The sequence below is a fragment of the Xiphias gladius genome, chromosome 13 (genome assembly GCF_016859285.1).
Source record: "Xiphias gladius isolate SHS-SW01 ecotype Sanya breed wild chromosome 13, ASM1685928v1, whole genome shotgun sequence".
Lineage (NCBI taxonomy): Eukaryota > Metazoa > Chordata > Actinopteri > Istiophoriformes > Xiphiidae > Xiphias > Xiphias gladius.
This window is the reverse complement of record NC_053412.1, coordinates 11,484,825-11,504,129: the sequence shown is the minus strand read 5'-3', so window position 1 is coordinate 11,504,129 and position 19,305 is coordinate 11,484,825. Positions and strand designations below refer to the sequence as shown.

General features: G+C 39.4%; 1 protein-coding gene across 2 annotated transcripts in view; it reads left to right on the top strand.

The window, feature by feature from the left end:
• LOC120798291 (transmembrane protein FAM155A-like) overlaps window positions 1–17,983 on the top strand; it is a 38,897-nt gene extending 20,914 nt beyond the window's left edge. For both annotated transcript variants that reach the window (XM_040142487.1, XM_040142486.1), the window contains exons 2-3: window positions 8,988–9,159; window positions 13,835–17,983. In XM_040142487.1, coding sequence (XP_039998421.1) covers window positions 8,988–9,159; window positions 13,835–14,133 — 471 coding nt within the window. In that variant the 3' untranslated portion in view covers window positions 14,134–17,983. The remainder of the gene's footprint in view (window positions 1–8,987; window positions 9,160–13,834) is intronic.
• Window positions 17,984–19,305: the final 1,322 nt, after the last annotated feature.

Genomic DNA, 19,305 nt, shown 5'->3' with positions numbered 1-19,305 from the left:
GGATCCCCTGATTGTCACCATATTTATTTTGATGTAGATCTGGATCCAGATGCAGATGTATGGAGAGAAAATAGTCTCTATAGTAATCACAAAAGGATCTTTCAAAATATTAATGTTTATAAATGTATGATAATTTGTGAGTAAATTATGGTGTTCGCAAGTATGGTGTTGAAAATCTAAAAAATATGTCTAAATTTTTTTTTCATTTATTTGGCATTTATTCAGGTTGGGTTCATTTGCAGAATTGGTTTAAATGTCAAAGTATTTGATTATGGATAATGATGTTTGAAAGCCATAATTTTGTCACAAATCGCCAGTCACATTTGTAGATTTTCATTTGCAAATTTTGTGCATCATTAATTTAATTTAATATTTGATTCTATATTATTAAAATCAAACCTTGGCAGAGGTATGAGTTCTCCAATTGCTTTCTAGTTATACATGTCTTTTACACTAATGCACTTGGACTTTGCAATCTGGATGACACGCTGCATCATTTTAAGTGAAACCCTCATGTTTGCAGTCAATCTGAACCCAGTACGGGAATGGCGAGCTCTGCCTCTAACAATGAAAACCACTCTACTGAGGGACAATTACTGAATGTTAATACACAAATTGATATTGTAGGATAGATACCAATCATAAATGTTATCAAACATTGTTATTTTAAATGAAAATCTGAAGGATAATGACTTTAAATGTGTTGTTTGTACTGTTTCATTTTTGATAGTAAAAAGTAAGAAAGTATTTAAACTAAAATTATTAAATAACTTGCTTAGAATTGAGAAAAACAATAATTTTTAAATAGATTTGTGAACTCAAATTCTGTCTGATCTATAGGGCTGCCAGCATCTCATTCAGAAAAGAAAATTTTGGTAAATGATGACTTGGAACTGATTTTTCTAAATTACCAAAGCATTTTTAAATTTAGCCCAATTCGAAGTCCTCCGCTGCAGCCAGAAAGTGCTTGTTGGTAGAAGAAGACACAGTGGATGTACAAACACGGGTTGCACTGAAATTGCAGACCATTTAATTTGATGAGACCGCTCTGCCTCAGAGTGTCATTTTCCAGAAGCACACATACAGCGCCTGGGAACGTTATATCACGAGGAAATGGGATGTAATAAGTGTGGATATCAATGCAGGAAGACAGACACCTGTTTGCATCCCTATCCTGCTGGATTATCCAAGGGTTGCGTTGGTGACTTGAGGCAGTCGCTTGAGATTTGAGTTGCATGTGCATCAAAGTCCTGTCAACAACATTTTGTCAGGATTGATGAAGTTTCTTTTAAGTTGTTGGTGTAGTATATAAAAATGCTCCTTCAATTTTCGGACCACCTAGTATTTTTCCATATGGCCCACGTCACCCTGTCTTGATTTGCACCTTAAAAATGTCCTAATTTGAGGGGTTTTCAGTATGACGAATCTGGATCTAATATTTTGCACGCTCAGTACATTACAGTGCTAAAAAAAAATGCCTCTCATCAAACGAAGAAACGCGTCTGAAAATAGCCCAGGTAGTGTGAGAGCTGCTTCCTGTTCTACCGCCGCCATGATTTGTGTGAGTGGTAATGATCTGTGTCATTCAGCTTCTAACTGGGATCTCACTCTGTAGCTGACTCATATGCTTTTTATAACTGTCTCTGTCATTCCACTTTATAGCCACCGTGTGCGTGGATGTGTGTGTGTGTGTGTGTGTGTGTGTGGGCGCGCGTGTGTATGCGCGACGACACCGTCCCGCTGAGAAGAAAGAATGTCAATACTTCACGGCGTGTTGAGTTAAAGTTTTTACATACCCGGGAGCTTAAAACTACACGAGTACAGTTAACTTGGCATTTGATTTGTGAAGAACGGTTCAGGAATAGGCCACTATTAGTTCAATTCACACTTTTATGACTTTTGTTTTGCTACTATATCACAGTACATACACTAGACATCATTATGGCTAATAATAAATACATTTTACTGTACTTTGGAGCATCTTACAAAGTCAATTAAAGAACAGAAGAGCACCATCTGAGTCATACAATGCTCTGAATTTGAACAGCTGCATCCAAAAAGGGATTGGTAAACCTATTCTTCAGAAAGGACTGAAATTAGGGTTCCACTGAAGAGCTTCTGAAACACTTGTTCACATTGTTGAAAAGAATTAGATTAGAAGATGAACACCACAATCATGACTTTATGCTAAATCTGAAGTTGGACCTTGCAGTCTGTTAGGATAGTTTAAAGACTAGAGACAGAGGAAAACAGCTAGCCTCTGTCTGAAAGTAATAAAATCCCCCTACCCCCTTGTAAAGCTCAGTAATAGCTTATATGTGGTGGACATGATGGTTATTTTAGCTTAGCATAAAGACTGGAAGTTGGGGGAAACAGCTAGCTTCGGTCTGCGCTCTGGGTTTCTATGGGTAGACAGACAAGATATATTGTGTTAAGTAGTGAGCTAAAGAGGTCACCAGTCAGCTTAAGAGTCAGATATTTCTTATCAGAGCCCAAAAAGCAGAGCTAAAAGGAGAGTGAATGTCAGACTTACGTTGGTCAGGTGGCCAGAAATGCGATTCCAAAGGGAGGCTAATGCTGCTCTGTGCCTGCTGGAGGTACAAACAGGCGACTGTCCTATGCATGTATACAAACCTGTATGAAAATACAAATCCTTACATGTATACATCTACATACATACATTAATTTAATCCTTTACAAACAGTCAACATTGCCTCCGATTTTATCTGTAATTTTCTCCATGATTTTGATTTGTTCCACTAGTTCTTTCCTTTTACCCAAACTGAGCTTCTCCTTTCCTTTCTAGTAATTACTTTTAAAGCAGTTATTTTCAGTATTCTAAGTAAATATTTGTCCATTTTGCCCATTATTTCATCAAGTGTTACACCTAATAAAATAAATAAATTCCGGTCTTTTCAAATTACATAGTACTTTGATTTAAATGACAGCAGGAAATTAAAGTCATTTTGGAACCTAGGAAAACCACCAAACTAAAGATCTGACTGTGTTTTTTGCATCTCTCAATGATTTTATGTTGATGTGCTGTTTGGGAATAATTCTTGTTTTGGTTCTTCATCTGTTCCTGGTCCAGTTCCAGTTGTGGTTCAAAGTCCAGGTTGTGTTGTAGGGTCAGATTTAGCAGGGCAAAAATAGCAGCAATTATTCTCAACAATTTCAAACACACTTGTGTTAACAGGAAGTTGGCCAAACTATCATAGCTATTTGACATTTGACATGGTGGTAATTTTGCTACTGAATTCAGCAAACACTTCAATGTCTCTGCAGCCCAGTGGTCGGCCCACAGCCCTCTCTGTATCAGATGACAGGCATGTGAAAGGGGAATGGCGAGGGGAAGCCCTGCGCCCAGGCGAAGCAGAATGGAGGAAGAGCGGCTTTGCGTGTCAGATTTACAGGAGCTGTCAGCCTGAGATGGCTGCTTCCTGCGAACTGTTGGAGTGACCAGAACTGAACCGGTTTGACAATACAAATCACAGGGGGGTTTATATCCATCTGAGCTGAGCTGTGGATCCCCCTGAAGCCAAGCAGAGAGAAAATCATAGTATTAACCAGTGGTCATTTCATTACATCATAAACATGACTTCTCTCTCTCTCTGCGGTTGCTAATTTAAATTATATTTAGCATGAAAATAGTTTAGTAATTCCCCTCATCCTGTTACATGTAGCTTGCTACCTGCTGGTTGTAACGTCAGTACATTATGAAATAGTGTGAATGCCACACACACACACACCACACACACACCCAAAGACACACACACACACAAACATACACACATACACACTCCTCACTGAGACGTGGCTGCTCCACTATTCAATTTGAGAATGTTTTTTTCAGAGATGATGATTGCCCATGACACAGCACACATTTTTGTCCTTATGGAAAAAAAAAAAAAAAAACTACTACAGCAGTAGTATCATTTATATATATATTCACACATTTATGTATTAAGACTACCTTGATTGATGCATCTGTATCTAGAAGGAGAGGGTCTAGGGGGGTTTCTGAATCTGCTTCTGGACAAAGAGGTGTCATGAATTTAAGTTAGTAGTAGAGGAAAGTAATGAATACTGTAAGTGCAAACTAAGACTAATTCAGCTCTTTAAATAAAGTTCTGAACAGTATGTTCTGGCTGCTGTAGAAGCTGGTCCCATGCTACGGAAAATAAGAAGCAGTCCATGACTTGCTCTACAGTGTTCTTCTTATATAATTGTAATCACTGTGGTGAAATTCAGATGCCAGTGCTGCTGACACTTATCTGCCAGAGCGTCAGCGTTCGAATCTTTAAATGTTATTTTTAGGCTTCAAAAGATTCGCATGTAATCACTGGGACAGAACGTCTTACGTCTTGGCATATTTTACATCCCTATGTCAGTGTAAATGTCCACAACATCAGGACCCCTTTCTCCTTGATTTCATCTCCGAAACTGAAGATTTCAAGTGTTGACAGATGTAACACCTATCGGGGGTGAAACACTGTGTGTACAAATGGCCAGGCTGGGGCTGAAATCAGCTGCAGGCATAAAGCCCCGGTGGAAACGGTTGCCAGCTTGTCGTCTTTCCTGTCTGTGTCTCTGGGCTTCAGTACATTGTTTGAAGCAGACTAAGCTGCATGGCGACAGAGGCTTTTTGAGTGCCAGGTTCCCGTTCACACTGATCACACATTAGACTGATCAAATCAGACTCCAGGCCTGCTTCCTGACTAACTCAATTTGCTCTCATACGCTTCCCTTTTCACGCTGAGCACACGCACGCGCACATTTACGCACACGCCGACCTGGATGCACGTTTAAACATGTGCACAGAAACAGAAAACCAACAGAGAGAGGGGCAGTACCCATTGAGCTCTAATGAAAAGCAGAAAAAGCCGTTACCTTGGCAACTGCCAGCATACATCTTCAGGAGGACCCAGATTTCCTGTCTGACTGCGGTCGTATTGTTTTGGTTCTCTTTTGATAGCCGCGGCATCCCTAGACAGATTATCTCACCGCTGGCAAGAATTTATGCTAAATCATCATGAATTAAACAGCAGCCATTTGCGCAGACAGGAAGCCGCCACGCTGAAAATCTTCAATCATGGATTTAACAACCTCCAACTCTGACAGAACACTCCAAAGTCCTAAAACACACGTGTAATCAATGATCTGAGTGATCTTATCTTGGCCTTGAGCCAGTTTCTTCTCTACGCATTCAGCTGTAGAGCCTTTCTATGGGGAAAACGCTGCTGCTAAAAGCAGAGGATCATGGGAATTAAACTGTTAGTGTTATTTATCCAAATTACCCTCGAGTATACAAATAGGTCTAGTCGCTGCTGTTTGAACGAACATGTTTATTATGACAGAACATCCACAGAAAAGCGGCGCAACCTGCAATTTGAGCATAACCTGGATTAAAATGGAGACAGTTCTACCATCAAAATATGAAAAACATCAAAGCCTCCTTTGTTGACCTCCTTTGTTTATTTGCACAAAGTTTATTTGGAGTTATTTCCTGGAAAACATGTTGGAGGCTTCCACCCATACAGTACAGTATGTTCAACACACATACAATATCAACATAAAGTCATAGGTGTCTGGAATGTATTTGATTTCACGAAGCGTTGAGGTTTAGGTTGTTCTCATCATTATCATTCTCATCAGCATCACCATAATCAGATTATTATAATTATTATAATTGCCTGTGCAGTGTTTGTTATCTTTGTATGTCAGTCCAAACAGGAAAAGGAATCAGACCCCCTGTGTGATTTCTCAGCATTTAGAAATGGAAGGGAGGAGGGAAGAGGGGCAAAGATTTGCCCTTGTAGCCTTTCGGAGGTGCTGGGTGCAATTTAACCAAACATGCTCGACACTTTAAAAAACACAGTGACAGTTAACTATCCCTTGTTCAAGCCATAGATGTTCCCCTGTGATTAAAAAACACAGGGGCTAATTAACTGTGAGCGCAGTGTGTTCTCTGATGTGGAATCCCTCTCCTTGGGTTTATTGTTTGTGATGACGTTTCTGTAGGTGGCTATAATTGCACATGCTAAATGCTAAATTTAAGTAGCGAACGTGATTGAAATGCAGAAACCTCCAAGGAAAGAAACAAAGAAACGTAGGAAAACTGCAAGACAAAATGTGTTTTTCCATGGCAATACTTTAAAGGCCTTAAAACCCCATTCTCCCAAGTATCTTTTAACTATGAGCTGTAAGATCCTACATGAACGCAAAATGTTTTGGCAAAGTTTAATCAGTTGCAGTTATTTTATGTAAGAGATCTCTTCATTTGTGTTGTTGTCCACGCTTCTCTCACTTTTTGAAGTAGGCGGGTCTCAGTTGGGACAAAAGGTGACGTCACATATTTCACTGCGTCAGTCAGACTTTAGTGAATACGTTACCCACAGTGAAACACAACGGCCACCAATTCGGTCAGAGATTTGAGTGTGTTATGCTAGCAGGGCTTAATGTAGCCTCGAATCTCTAGCCTCAAGCTGGGATGAGGAGTGGGCTACAGAGGTCCGGTGACCTCACTTCTTTTCTGTCTTTTTGTGTGTGTAAAACTGTTAATCCTAAACATTGTATTACTCCCCTACTTTGTGATCATCTGATTGCTGCTAATTGGTTGTTTTTGGTTGTCTGTGATTCATGACTTGAAAATGGCTGTTGTACCTCTATTGCCTAAGTGTGTCACATAATCAAATTATCTGTCATCAATTAATAGCGGCACATGTCTTCAACTATTTAATGGACAGATCTTTTCCTTGCACCGCTTACTGACTTCTGCAAGTCTGTAGGTGACATACTGTGTTGCCGTCCAAGTTGCTCAGGTTAACAATAGAGTAACCTTGTGTGGGTTGCACATGATGAGGCACTGCTCTGCTGTGCACGTGACTTGCCAATGGTTGGTAATACGGAATGACGTGTTCACTCCCTCAGTGGGTGAAAACCCTGAAAAGACCTTACCATAACCTTGCTAACATGAGACAGAACATGTGACATTCAGGAGACAACGGTAGGTCACTGATCATATGGGCTCGGCTGATATTATCAGCAAAATCTTTTGTTTTTCACAGATATTATTGCAGTTGGCATGCATATATAGTATGCCAGTCAAAAGGTAAAAAGAAATTTTAGTACAGAAATGTGTTTCAAGTTAAATCTTTTGGCATAAATAATGGTTGGAAATGACTTTACTGTTGCTTGCATAACAAGGAAAAAAAGTAGCAGTAAATGAAAGATAAATTAATACATAAAGTTGAATTAGTCATTGTCGACAGGCTTTTTAGCCATGCTATCATTGTGGCCTCTACTAGTGACGGTGACAGTCATTTTGTTGTCCAGGTTGGTCAAGACGGAAATCACTCACTTTGTCCAACACTTCGGTTTGTGACAAAATACCTTTGAATTTATAGATATAATTCCCATCAGCTTAATGCTAATGTGCCATAAGAAGATGGTGAAAATGGTAAAAATGATATCTGCTAAACATTATTATGTTAGTTTTGTCATCGCGAGCACGCTAGCATGCTGATGTTAGCATTTAGCTCATAGAAAAGTCGTCTTTTTTGCCACGCTAGCGATGTCCACAGCTTGACTGATATCATTAGCTGGTTTCGGTATTGGTTTAAATAACCAAGTGTTAGTCTGGCTGTACTTTTTAGAAGTGAACAAAAAGTACTCTATGTATTCGACTGTAGAGGAGTTTATTTTCACTTTTCTGATCTAAAGTTGGTTTTGTTGATCTTTTGTTGATTCGTTTGTTGCCCATTTCATGCTATAAAACTACTACTAAACTCACGCCGCCCATTTACAAGCAGCCCAGCCCTTGTAGCCGAAGTCACAGGGCCTCATCAGAAGTTCTGTTGACATATCATCCCACCAGGTTAGAGTTTTGGCAGCAGGAGAGGGTTCTAAACAGATCCGATTACAGTCTCTATGTGATGGATTGACTGCGCTCCTTGCTGTAATTTCCCTTCTCTAGTGTTAATCCCAGTAAAAAGCACATGAAGAAATAGCTAAAATTGAGAATGAATCCAGACTGTGGTTTGCCCTTGGTTCATTTTGTTTTGCTAAGCTTTCCAAGCCTGAGGCTTTGGCTATTACATGTCACCATCTGTCTCCTTATGCACATAAGTCTGTGCATTCTGTATTGCATCCTGTCTCTGAGTGAAACACAGATAATTTAACTTGGAGGAGGACAGAGACAGAGGTTATTTGGTGCCACTTGAATGGCATTGTTATCACCTGGACAAACATACCAAACTAAGTTAAAAAATGGCTTTTGGGATTTTTGACAAGCCACTCTATAATTGTATAGTGTAGAGCTGAAACTGTTAGTAAATTAAAAGATTCAGTGATTGACGGAAAATGAATCAGCCATAATTTTGATAAATAATTAAATTTAGTTATTATTAAATCTGTTTTCATGCAAAAAAGCAAAAAGAAAAAATCTCTGGTTGTAGTTTGTTAAATGTGAAGATTTGATGCTTTTCTTTGTCTTATATGATAGTAAATGTAATACCTTCTATTTGTGCTGTTGGTTTAGACAAAACAAGCAATTTGAAGACATACCTTTGCCCTTTTTTTCACAATATCATACATTTTATAAACCAGTCAATTAACTGATTAATTGATAAATAATCGGAAGATTCCTCAACAATAAAAATATGTGCATCACAGTGGCTCTGCTAGCAGATTAGCCTTGCCTAACATCTCATGAGCTTTTATTAATGCATCGAGTGCTGGCTACTATTTTAGAAAAGTCTTTGTATCTGCTGGAGGGTGGTTTGAATATACAGGTAATTACTTTGCAGGAAAAGGTGCAGGTATGATAAATAACTACCAAGCAGATGTTTTGTTTCATGAATGTCCTCCACTATTAACATTGGGAGGCCTAAGACCCAGCAGAGCCAAATAACTTTTCACCAAACCTCAACGTGGATAATGAACCAGAATATATTTATGTCATCTTCTTTTCTCCTCCTCCCCCTCAGACGGCCTACAAGCCCTGGCTGTGTGCTCAGTATTTCCCCACCAGCCAGCAGTCCTGTCAGAAGAAGGTACCGTGCCACCAGTACTGCCTGGAGGTCCAGCAGAGCTGTCCGTTCATCCTGCCCGATAACGACGACCTGATCCATGGTGGCAGCCCCAGCTTCATCTGCACAGGTTAATAGCAACTCGCTGCGCAGTAATACTTTCTGTTTATAACAGCAACCGATAAGTGTGGCCTGCCTGCGTGTTTGCACGTGCATGTGCCTTGCATTCTCGTCAGAAAAAAAAAACACATCCTTTAACGACTGTTAGTGAATCGCATTTTATAAAAGGGTGAACAATATTAATTCATCCAGAATGTGTGTCTCCATATTGACTGCATGGTATTCCTCCAGGAAAACAGAGAGGTGTTTTCTAAAGGCTTTCCAGTGACATCTAGTGGTGTGTTTGAGCACAGACAAGCTCACACAAGGACATTTTAACAGTGCATTTATGAATTGAATTTGGCTCTCAATATTTACGGCAGTTTATACAGTAGTAATCACCGAGGACTCTGCCTCAGAGGACCAGACGCTGGTTGTATGCCAGCACACAAGTTATCTGGAAGAGATGAGCAACATATCAGCATCAGCTTATAGACCCACAAAGGTTGTTTTCATTATTTCTGGCTAATAAGACCACAGCTCTGTTTGATACTGGATGGACTTGCGCTGGGAGAACAATGTTTTGAATTAATGAGCTAAAGGACTGCAGAAAAATGATTAGTGGTCGTCAGAAAAGGGTACTGTCAACAATGTAGTGTAACTTTTTTAGGACAGTAACTTTTACTCAACCTTAAAAAAAAAAGTATGTGAACCCTTTGGAATGACTTGGTTTTCTGCATTAATTGGTCATAAAATGTGCTCTGGCCCTCATCTAAGACACAAGTATAGAAAAGCATCTGCTTAAATCTAATTTGTCATGTCTTTATTGAACACACTCGTTAAACATTCCCAGTGCTTGTAAAAAAGTAAGTGAACCCTTGAACTGGTCGAACCTCCTTTGGCAACAACAACCTCAGACATGCTCTTCCAGTGGCTCTGGATCAGATCTGCTCGACATTCAGGAGGAATTTTGGACCAATCCTCCTCACAGAACTGCTTCCGCTCAGCCATACTCTTCGGATGTCTGCTGTGAACGGCTCTCTGAGCTCATCTCACATCATCTCTGTTGGGTCAAAGTTTGGGCCCTCTGAAGTCATTCTGCAGTAGATTTACATTGCTGTTTGGGTTCATTGTCCTGCTCTATCACCCGGCTTCGCTGAGCTTCAGCTGGGGAACCGTCGCCCTGACATTAACCTCTAAGATACCGTGATAAACCTGGGAATTCATTTTCCCCTCGGTGATGGCGAGCTGTCCAGGCCCAGAGGCAGCAAAGCGGCCCCAACTCATGATGCTCCCTCCACCGTACTTCACCAGTGGGATGATGTTTTCATGTTGGTATGCAGTGCCATTTTAACACCATATGTAGTGCTGCGTATTCTTCCCTAACAATTCAACCTTAGTTTCGTCAGTACATAAAACCGATGAAATGTACTGTTTGGCAAACTTTTCAGGCATTCAGTGATGTGTTTTTTTCTTTTTTCGTTGTTTTTTTTTTTTTTTTTCAGAGAGCAGCAACATGGAGCACAGTGTCCTGCCATGTACACAGTCATTTTTAAGGATTTGTGTATGGTAGCTAACTCCCGACTCCAGTTAGGTTTAGACGATGTCGTTAGCTGAGCGGTTCACGTAGTTTTTACAACATACACTTAATGTTTGAATGATGTATTCAACATGTACAAGAATAATATTATGATTTGTGTGTTATTGGGAAAAATAGATGGTTTTGTTCTTTTAAACCATATTTTAAGACACATTTCTACATAAATGCAGCTATTTCCAAAGGGTTCACTTACTTTTTCTTGCCACCATATTTCAGCCTTCCTACATAAAATGAATGAGAAAAAAAAATCGCAAATGATGTGTCTGTCTCTTTTAAGGTGCACAGTGGGTCGTAAAAGTGCACTTTATCATACGCAGTGGACAACAATTTCGTTACTCTTTTAGGGGTTTATTTTTCACAGCTGCTTTGTTAATAGGAATGTTTTTTTCTCAATTCAAGAGGAAGGCTCAAAGAAAATATCGGGTAACCCCCCTTCCCAGCATCATTTCCTTACAGTTTTAATCTCGCCCTTACAGGTGCATCAAAACCAACAGGGGAGTCGGGGAGATGTCTGGGAGATGTTGGCAAGGGCTTTAAAATAATTTTGAGGGATTTTGAACAAGTCAGTGACAAGTCGTTTATGCTTTCAATGTTCAGCCAAAGCCATTTAAAAAAAAAAAATCCTGATAAGTATTTGGTCTAGAACTAAGCTTTATCCATGCCAGATCAGCCTGTCCCAGATCTGCTCTCATCCATCAACTGCTCTCTCCTTGTGCCTCAGTTCAGTGAGAACTACGTGAGCTTCTCCCTCAGCAGTCTAGTTTTTCCCTGTGCAAATGAGTGCAGTGACAGCTCCCTTTAAGCGCCAGCAAGTTTCCAGAGTCATCAACGGATGCAGTGATGCATCATCCCCTGTGTGGTTGTGGACTTAAGTTTGAGTTCAGCTGAGGGTCACTGTGTCTGGTCCTCCATATCGCGAGCTGAAAGATGTCCAAAACGGGGGGGGGTCAGTCTTGATGAAATAACGATCACTGTGCTGCAATTAAACTATTAACTACAAATTAGATTGTTGTTATTAACAGATGCTGTTTTTAACTGAACTAGAACTGTTTTTCAGGCTTCATTCAGATGCTCTACTTCCATTTAATCCTAACATTTCTCCTGTAGAGGGGCTATATTAAATTATACCTGCACTGTATCAGTTTGGTTATTCATCAGGCTGATACTTTCCTTTTACTGTAACTAAATTATCAAGTCATAAATTAAATATGCTTACAGCTTTATGGCATTATTTAACCTTTTAAAACTTTTGCCATGCTGTGATGAAGTATCTTTATTTGTCAGGTGTTTAATTTGCTGGATTAGTCAAAATCCATAAACAATTTCTCAATTAATTTCCCAGAAAATGAACAATACCACAATATGTATTCACAATCTAAAATAAAATATAGCATGACAGAGGAATTTGTTCGACTCTCATTTAATGGTTGTTATCTCGAGACATGATCCCAGTGTGCTTTGATGTGGGGGTGCTTTCATTTGTAGGGTTAAAGGCTGTTGTATTTCTATATTGTTCTTATTGTCAAAAAAAACAAACCAACAATGCGTTAGTCCGTGTCTCAGTACTTTTTTGACTTCCCTACTCTGTCTGTGGCAGCTCAGCCCCGAGCCCACTGGTCCCCACTAAAGACGTAAATCTTTAAAAACAGGCCAGTTTGAAATTTCATTTTTTAAAAAACGCTCAGTAATTTCTTTAAACGTTTTAGTAAATATTACTGATATTACTGGGACCGAGGCAAACTAAACTACAGTGTGTGTTCATGGTGATTAAGGACCACGTCAAAGGTTTGGCTCGCTGAGGACTTTTTGAATGACAATGGAGGTCTATGGCACATAGGACTAAGATAAGATCAGGCTTTGGATACACAGACAGTACTTGGTAGTAGGACACGTTCATTGTTAGTTTTGGTCTTATCATGGGATTTGTTGACAATAAGAAAAAATATAAAATATCACCAGATTTATCCTTTAATGTAAAACAATAGAATCTGTCTAAACCTGTTTTACAGCATAACTATGGCCATTTGTACCTTCACCCTATTCTCCCATTCCCCATTTAAATTACTCATAATTTAAATTTAAATTTTAGGAATAGCTTTTCAATAGTTAAGTAAAGGCAGGTTCTATTCATAAACCATTTATTTATTTATTTATATTGCCCAAAAATTATAAATTTGTTTCAAAAGGCTTTGTCTGTTATAGCAGGAAAAGTAAAAACAGGAACTGAGAATTATTAAACAACATTTTTATTATTTATTATTATTATTAAACAAGCACCCATCAGAGTTCAGCAACTTTTGAATAAAATTTCAATAACAAAATGTGATGAGAGTCATGAGGTTGTTTAATTATGTTCAAATAATCAATCAAATCTCATCAAACCACACACACACAGTCTTGATAAAGCAGATCAGTTTCAAAGGATGTTTTTTTTCCGAACGTTAACTTTAATTGGCGGTTATTTAGACATGAATACTGTATTTAATGTTATAGAGAAATACTTAAAATTTCACGTTTCCAGGGGCTTTAAAGTGAGGCGATGTAATCTTGGCCAAATAGCAAGGCACTTTGGCCACAAGTGACATTTACAGGACAATGGTAAACTTACCTATTATCTATTTAAAGTTTGTCAACATTAGCCACCAAAAGCTACTGGTCATACCAGACCAAGTACAACTGTAGCAGCAAAACTCCGGAGTGTATTGAGTTGAGCAATAGGTTGTTTTGTTGGTTATGAATTCAACTTTAAATTTGTGAGAAAAATAATGTGTTAATTTGTATTTCAAATGTTACATCGTGTTGCCTTAAAGAGCTTCAGCCTTTCTGAAAGAAGTCAATCTTTAAATCTTTCCCTGGAGAAATTAATGTTCCATGATCTAAAGGCTGACAACAGAAAATAAAATGAAAAAAAAAACACATTTAAAGATAATCAAAGCTACAGAATGTGAGCATTATTTATTGATTCTTGGCACCTTCATTCAAGAAGTGTTTTTATTGGTATCAGCCATTAGAAAACCACATCACCTTGGCCCTAGTTATAAATATATATACTGTACATACAGATGGGAAAAGTCAACATTTTCAACCCGTGTCATCTGTTTCTCAGGGCTTTTGGGAGATCATCCATCAGACAGTGAGGCGGAGTGCTGTGATGTCCGATGGGACTCCAAAATGGACAACCCTACAGGCGGGACACTAAAAAGGACTGCTTCTTCCTGCCAGCCCGAGGGGGCCTCAGTCACCTCCGCTGCCAGCCCGAGACTGTGCAGCGGGCGACTGAAGATCTGCCTGCTGGCCCTTGTCCTCCTACACACTGTCATCATCATTTCAGCCTCCCATAATTCTACGTTGGTGGGCATGGCTGCCATTTTCTCACCAGAGGAGAGTGCTTCTAATGAGGAGTGAACCTTGGGCTTGAATCAAGGCTGGAGTTTGTAAAGAGTGATGTCGTTCGAGAGGATTATGGCTTTTACAATGTCATGGCTGCCAGGGACACATCTGGCAAGACATGCTGGAACGCCTCTACAATCTGCCACAGATGAACCATCAACCACAGGACGTGGGAGGGTTTTAACTGGAGTTAAGGGTGCTGGGATTGGACATCGACGAACCAAGATGTTTGAGAACCGCCCCACTAAAGAACTGACCTCTTGCCACTTGAAACCTGCTCATTGTTTCTATTCCATCCAAATGTTTTCTAGCATATTGTCCCTCCTCTCCGTCCCTTCCTTCCTCCCTTCCTTCCCTCCAACCTCTCCCTCCGTTTTCGTTGTGTGTGTGTGGATGGCACGTCACAGGAGAAATGGACATTGATGAAGTGTGTGCTCTCTCTCTCATCATTAACCTTAGTTTTTTGCTGCATTATTTTCAGGTGCCAGAATGTTTTGACATATCAACTGTGTTCCACCTCCTGCTCTCCATCACCTTAGAGGCATCCTCTTAACTAACTTGTATGTGATGTTGCTCGAGGGCCTGCCAGGACCATTTCATCCATCCGTCATATGGGTCTCTGAAAACAAAATGTTTGTGATTCTTCTATATTCTGATGTTCAGCTTGTATTTTGTCCCACTAGATCTTTTCTCAACCTATTACGACGGTACATGCCTACACGTTTTAGGACCTTAAGTGCTCTCAGACTGGTGCACTCTCTCTTCTAACTTGTTGGGCCATTGAGCAAGTTAGGAGGGATGAAGATAGTGACGGTTCAGCTCATGATTACTGGGTGTTGCAGGAGTTGATACTGCGCTTAGTCGCCATGCAGTGCTTCTGGACAGGAAGTAGTGTTCTCCGGTTGCTAAAGTGTCCCGTTTACCTCAGACGGTAGTGTCGGTGTTGCATACAGGCAGCCCAGTGGCTCGCCTTAATGCCACAGTGAATATTTACAGTTGTCATACATGTTGACTGCAGGGACATCCCAGGGACACAAGAGGACAGTCGCGTGAAATCAAAACACAAGGGGCCTCACTTATCGACCATGTGTAAGCTAGTTTCTCCACACACAATCCCATTTATCAGATTCTTTTCATGCTTGAGAAAGTGTGTACGTTTAGGACCACTCCTGACCAATGGACCCACAAAACCCCAGTGGTACACAGGTGTAATCACTGCTCCCTGCACTACAAACACACAAACCACAACTCAGCATGCAATCATAGAGAGTCTATAGCTTCAACTGTAGCTTAGTTACAAGATTTAAATCAAATTCTCCAGATTTGATTGGATCGCACAAAAGGGGGCGTGGCTTAGCAAATAGTTAGGTCAAGTCATTTGTATTTATATAATATGAGAAATAGCAAATTTGCCTGGAGGGGCTTTATAATCTGTGTAGGATACACCATCCTCTATCCTTAGACCCTTGAATACAAGATGAGTAATAAAAAATATTTTTACATTTTACAGGAAAAGAAGAGAGATGGATTTTGATTTTGATTTTGGATTTTCATTTTACTGTCTTTAAGGGATACTTTGTCTGATTTCTATAGAGCTGCATTAATGAGCACCTGTGGCTCCGCATAAGAGATCCGGAGGATCTGTCAGTGACATTCAGTAGTAAACAATCTGCATTAATAAAGTTACAAACTGTTGGGTTTCAGTACCATTAATTTTAATTGGTTTAACTAAGACAGGTTTATTAAGTGCAACAATTAAAAAGAAAATTTCTGATCTTTGAATTACATTGAAATGGTACAGCCAATGTTTATTTTCTGTATTGCAATTCATTATTTGATCATCATGTAAAGTCAAATCATTTTTTTACCTTTAGCACTTGCTGTGTCATAATTTACTTTAGGCCAAGCCACACGGAGAAGCGTCGAATAAAACTGTTTGGTTTTAGCGGAAGTTCATGTAGTACTATGGAAATCTAGGATTTTATCTACAAAATGTTTTTTGGAGAGAAAGGTTGTCAGTAGACAGCATATTTATAGGGTAACCAAAGGCACAATATTGTTCCAACTAAACAAACTTGTCAGACTGTAGGGAGATGTTCATGAATTGTGCACACCACATGACTTACAGTCTAACTGCAATCGCAATTGACGACCACAACAAATGAATTGTGTAAATGTTGTGGAACACAGTCAAATATAAAATAACACCATAAACACTGTAGGAACGCGAAATGAGAAGTATTTTCACAAGGCTATAGGGAGGTGTTATCAAACATTGTTCAGTAAATACCAGTTTTCTTCTTCGTAATTCGACATTTAGAAACTCGTCCTGCGCTTGGTTTGATAATTGAGGCCCCAGATCTTTGAGTGCCTCTCTGCTGCGCAAGCCCAGTGAGGCAGATACTGGCAATGGAGCAATATAGAGAAAAAAAACAGCTGATGTCAGCGTCCTACTTTGTGGCCTCTACACTACTGTCGCCTCGACTTTTCGGTATCGTAGTTGTGCAAGTGACCAAGAACCACCCAATCAATCAATCAATCAATCTGTCGACTCTTAAATCACCCCTTAGACAAGCTGATCAACCACTATCTTTCACAGACTAGCAAAGGGCTGTGTTAGTGTCAGCGTGCGAGGAGTGTGAGGAGTTTTAAAGGGCTGATCCATTCGATTTTGTTGTTTTTTTGGTTTGTTTTTTTTGTTTGCATGGCTAATGCTACTAAAGTGCACATTGACATGAGGACAGGTCACGCGGGGATTAGGAAGAGTTTAAACTCCCCTTTTTAGCTGTAGATTGGAAAGAAAAAGACATTTATCTAATGCTACTATCTGATACCATGAGCAACTAGTGATATGCCAAAAAGGAAAGCAAAGGATGCTAAATCTTACTAATGAAGCTGTTTGTTTTTCCTCCATCCTGGTTGCCTCTAATGATCAGTTACGGACAAATTGGAGTTTTAACTTAACCTCCAAATTGTTCTTGGCTGTGAAAAGATGGTATCAGTGCCTCCTCCCTTTCCCATTAACAGCTTGACCTTGCCTCACATCATGTAATGACCATTGACCTGCTCTTCACATACACACACACACACCCACAGAGCATCAGAGTGGGATGTCACATGGAAGTCCAGTCTAAGCTTGCCTCTGGATTTTACTCTCTGATTCCTTTTTGCTTGATATTCTCGTGTGATGTGTCGTTTTGTTCGTTTGTTTTCCTTGACAAACTGTGTTGACGAGAACTACATTCCCTTGAAGACAGCAGCGGATGTAACAGGCCCACACTTTGTGCTCCATCCCTTCAATCTCTAGCTGTCCATGCTCTGAGTCCTGTGGATCTATGCAGATGAACCCCACCCCAAACTAACCCACCCACTTTCCCCTAACCACCACCACCACCACAAACCCCCTTGTCCTTTCTGTTGTAAATATGTCCTGATGATGTGGGATCCCAAAATGGCCACCTCCCCTTCCCAAACCTCCCCTACCCCCCCACTGTTGGAATCTCAGTGTTTTCTGTTCGCCTCCTTGGTTTTTGTCTGTTTTTTGAGATTTTTGCCGCATTTTTCTGTTGTCTAAAGCAGTGGTGTGAGTTGATGAGTAGGACTAAGTTGGATGTTAAAAAGATGAGATAAAGAGGTCTTGAGAAAAATATACAAAAAAAATGAAGCTTGAATTGAGAAAAGGGTTCAAATATAGAGAAAAAATTATGATAAAGTTGTCATATTGTCATACTAGAGATGCTTTAGTTTGCTAATTTACTTTCTTTTTTTTCTACAAAAGACTTGGATGAAATTATTTATAAAATGCGTCCCACAAGTCATGATCTTTTTTGGACGTAAAACAAATACATTTATTAACATTTTGTTCAAAGGAAAATAAATATAAATTATGTTAAACATTACTGGTGTTTGTATTTTTTTCACTGAGTGTCTTTGACAAGGATAATTGTGGAACCAAAAAGTGTTCAATATTATAAAAAAATATATAAGAACAAAATAAATAATCATATAAATAAATAATGTAAAATATGAAAATAATCCAACAATTTGTGAAATAATTGAGGACATTATTAAAACTCATAACAGACATTTTTACTTCAAAATTCCCTTTTTAAAAAGTCTTAATTTCATAATAGCATGTTTTCCGATAAGACTTTTATTTCATGTCAAGGTTAAATTCATAATGTAACATGTCATAATGACACAATTTAGATTTCAATTGGCTGTCACCAGCCTCTCACATTTCAACTCCCTGCCTCTTAAGCTAACAAGCTCAACAACTGCTACCAAATTTAACCAGTTAGCTCTTGTTTGCTAGAGCAACAACATTGCTAAAGCAATTCTTTAGCTTTTTAAGCCTGACCTTAACAAGGTTGTCCATGCTACCTACCTAGCTGGAAAACTAGCTGGGCTATCTTATGAGCCAGAGTTAGCAGTGTAAGCTAGCTCCTGTTGGCTTGAGGGACCACAAAGAAAGTCTTCCTGTCTTTTGCTCTTGACAGAGTTGTGTGTCCTGAGGAACATGTTATTACGATGAAAATGCGGCAGAAGTACCAATTAATCGTCACTGCATTCACGTCATATCATTTAAACTGTAATTACGAGCAGCCAGGAGGGAAAAACGATAGCCTCCGACTTGTAATTCTGAGTCAGAGATACCAAGAACTTCTCCCACTTGGTGAAAACAACAACAGACATGTCAACAAACTGTTGGCAGAATGGCTGCAAATGCACCACCACTGGCAGGTACACCAAAATAAAATATTAACACGAATAATATCAATTCAGCTAATCTAAAAGGCACTACACACTGTTTATTTACATCTGGTCTCACTTAACGAACTGCTACCAATACATTACAAATGTAGCTAATTTAGGCTAATTATCTGGTGTGAAGGTTAATACTAAAGGTTAACCACCTTGGAATGTTGTGTGAACCATTCCGAGTCCTTCCTGCTCTTCCCATTATTTGTACACTGACGTCGTTGCCTTTGCTAACAGGAGCTAAGTGGCTAAATCTGGCAGCTGTTGTTGAGGTTGCTAAATACGCGGGCATGTCATTGGCTTAAAGGTGAGGGGGCGGCGACAAAACCAGTGTCATGAAAAGTAACATTATGACATAGAAAGTGGCATGAAATAATTGGGGAAAGACTTTTGAAAATGGCATTTTGAAATAAAAATGTCTATAAT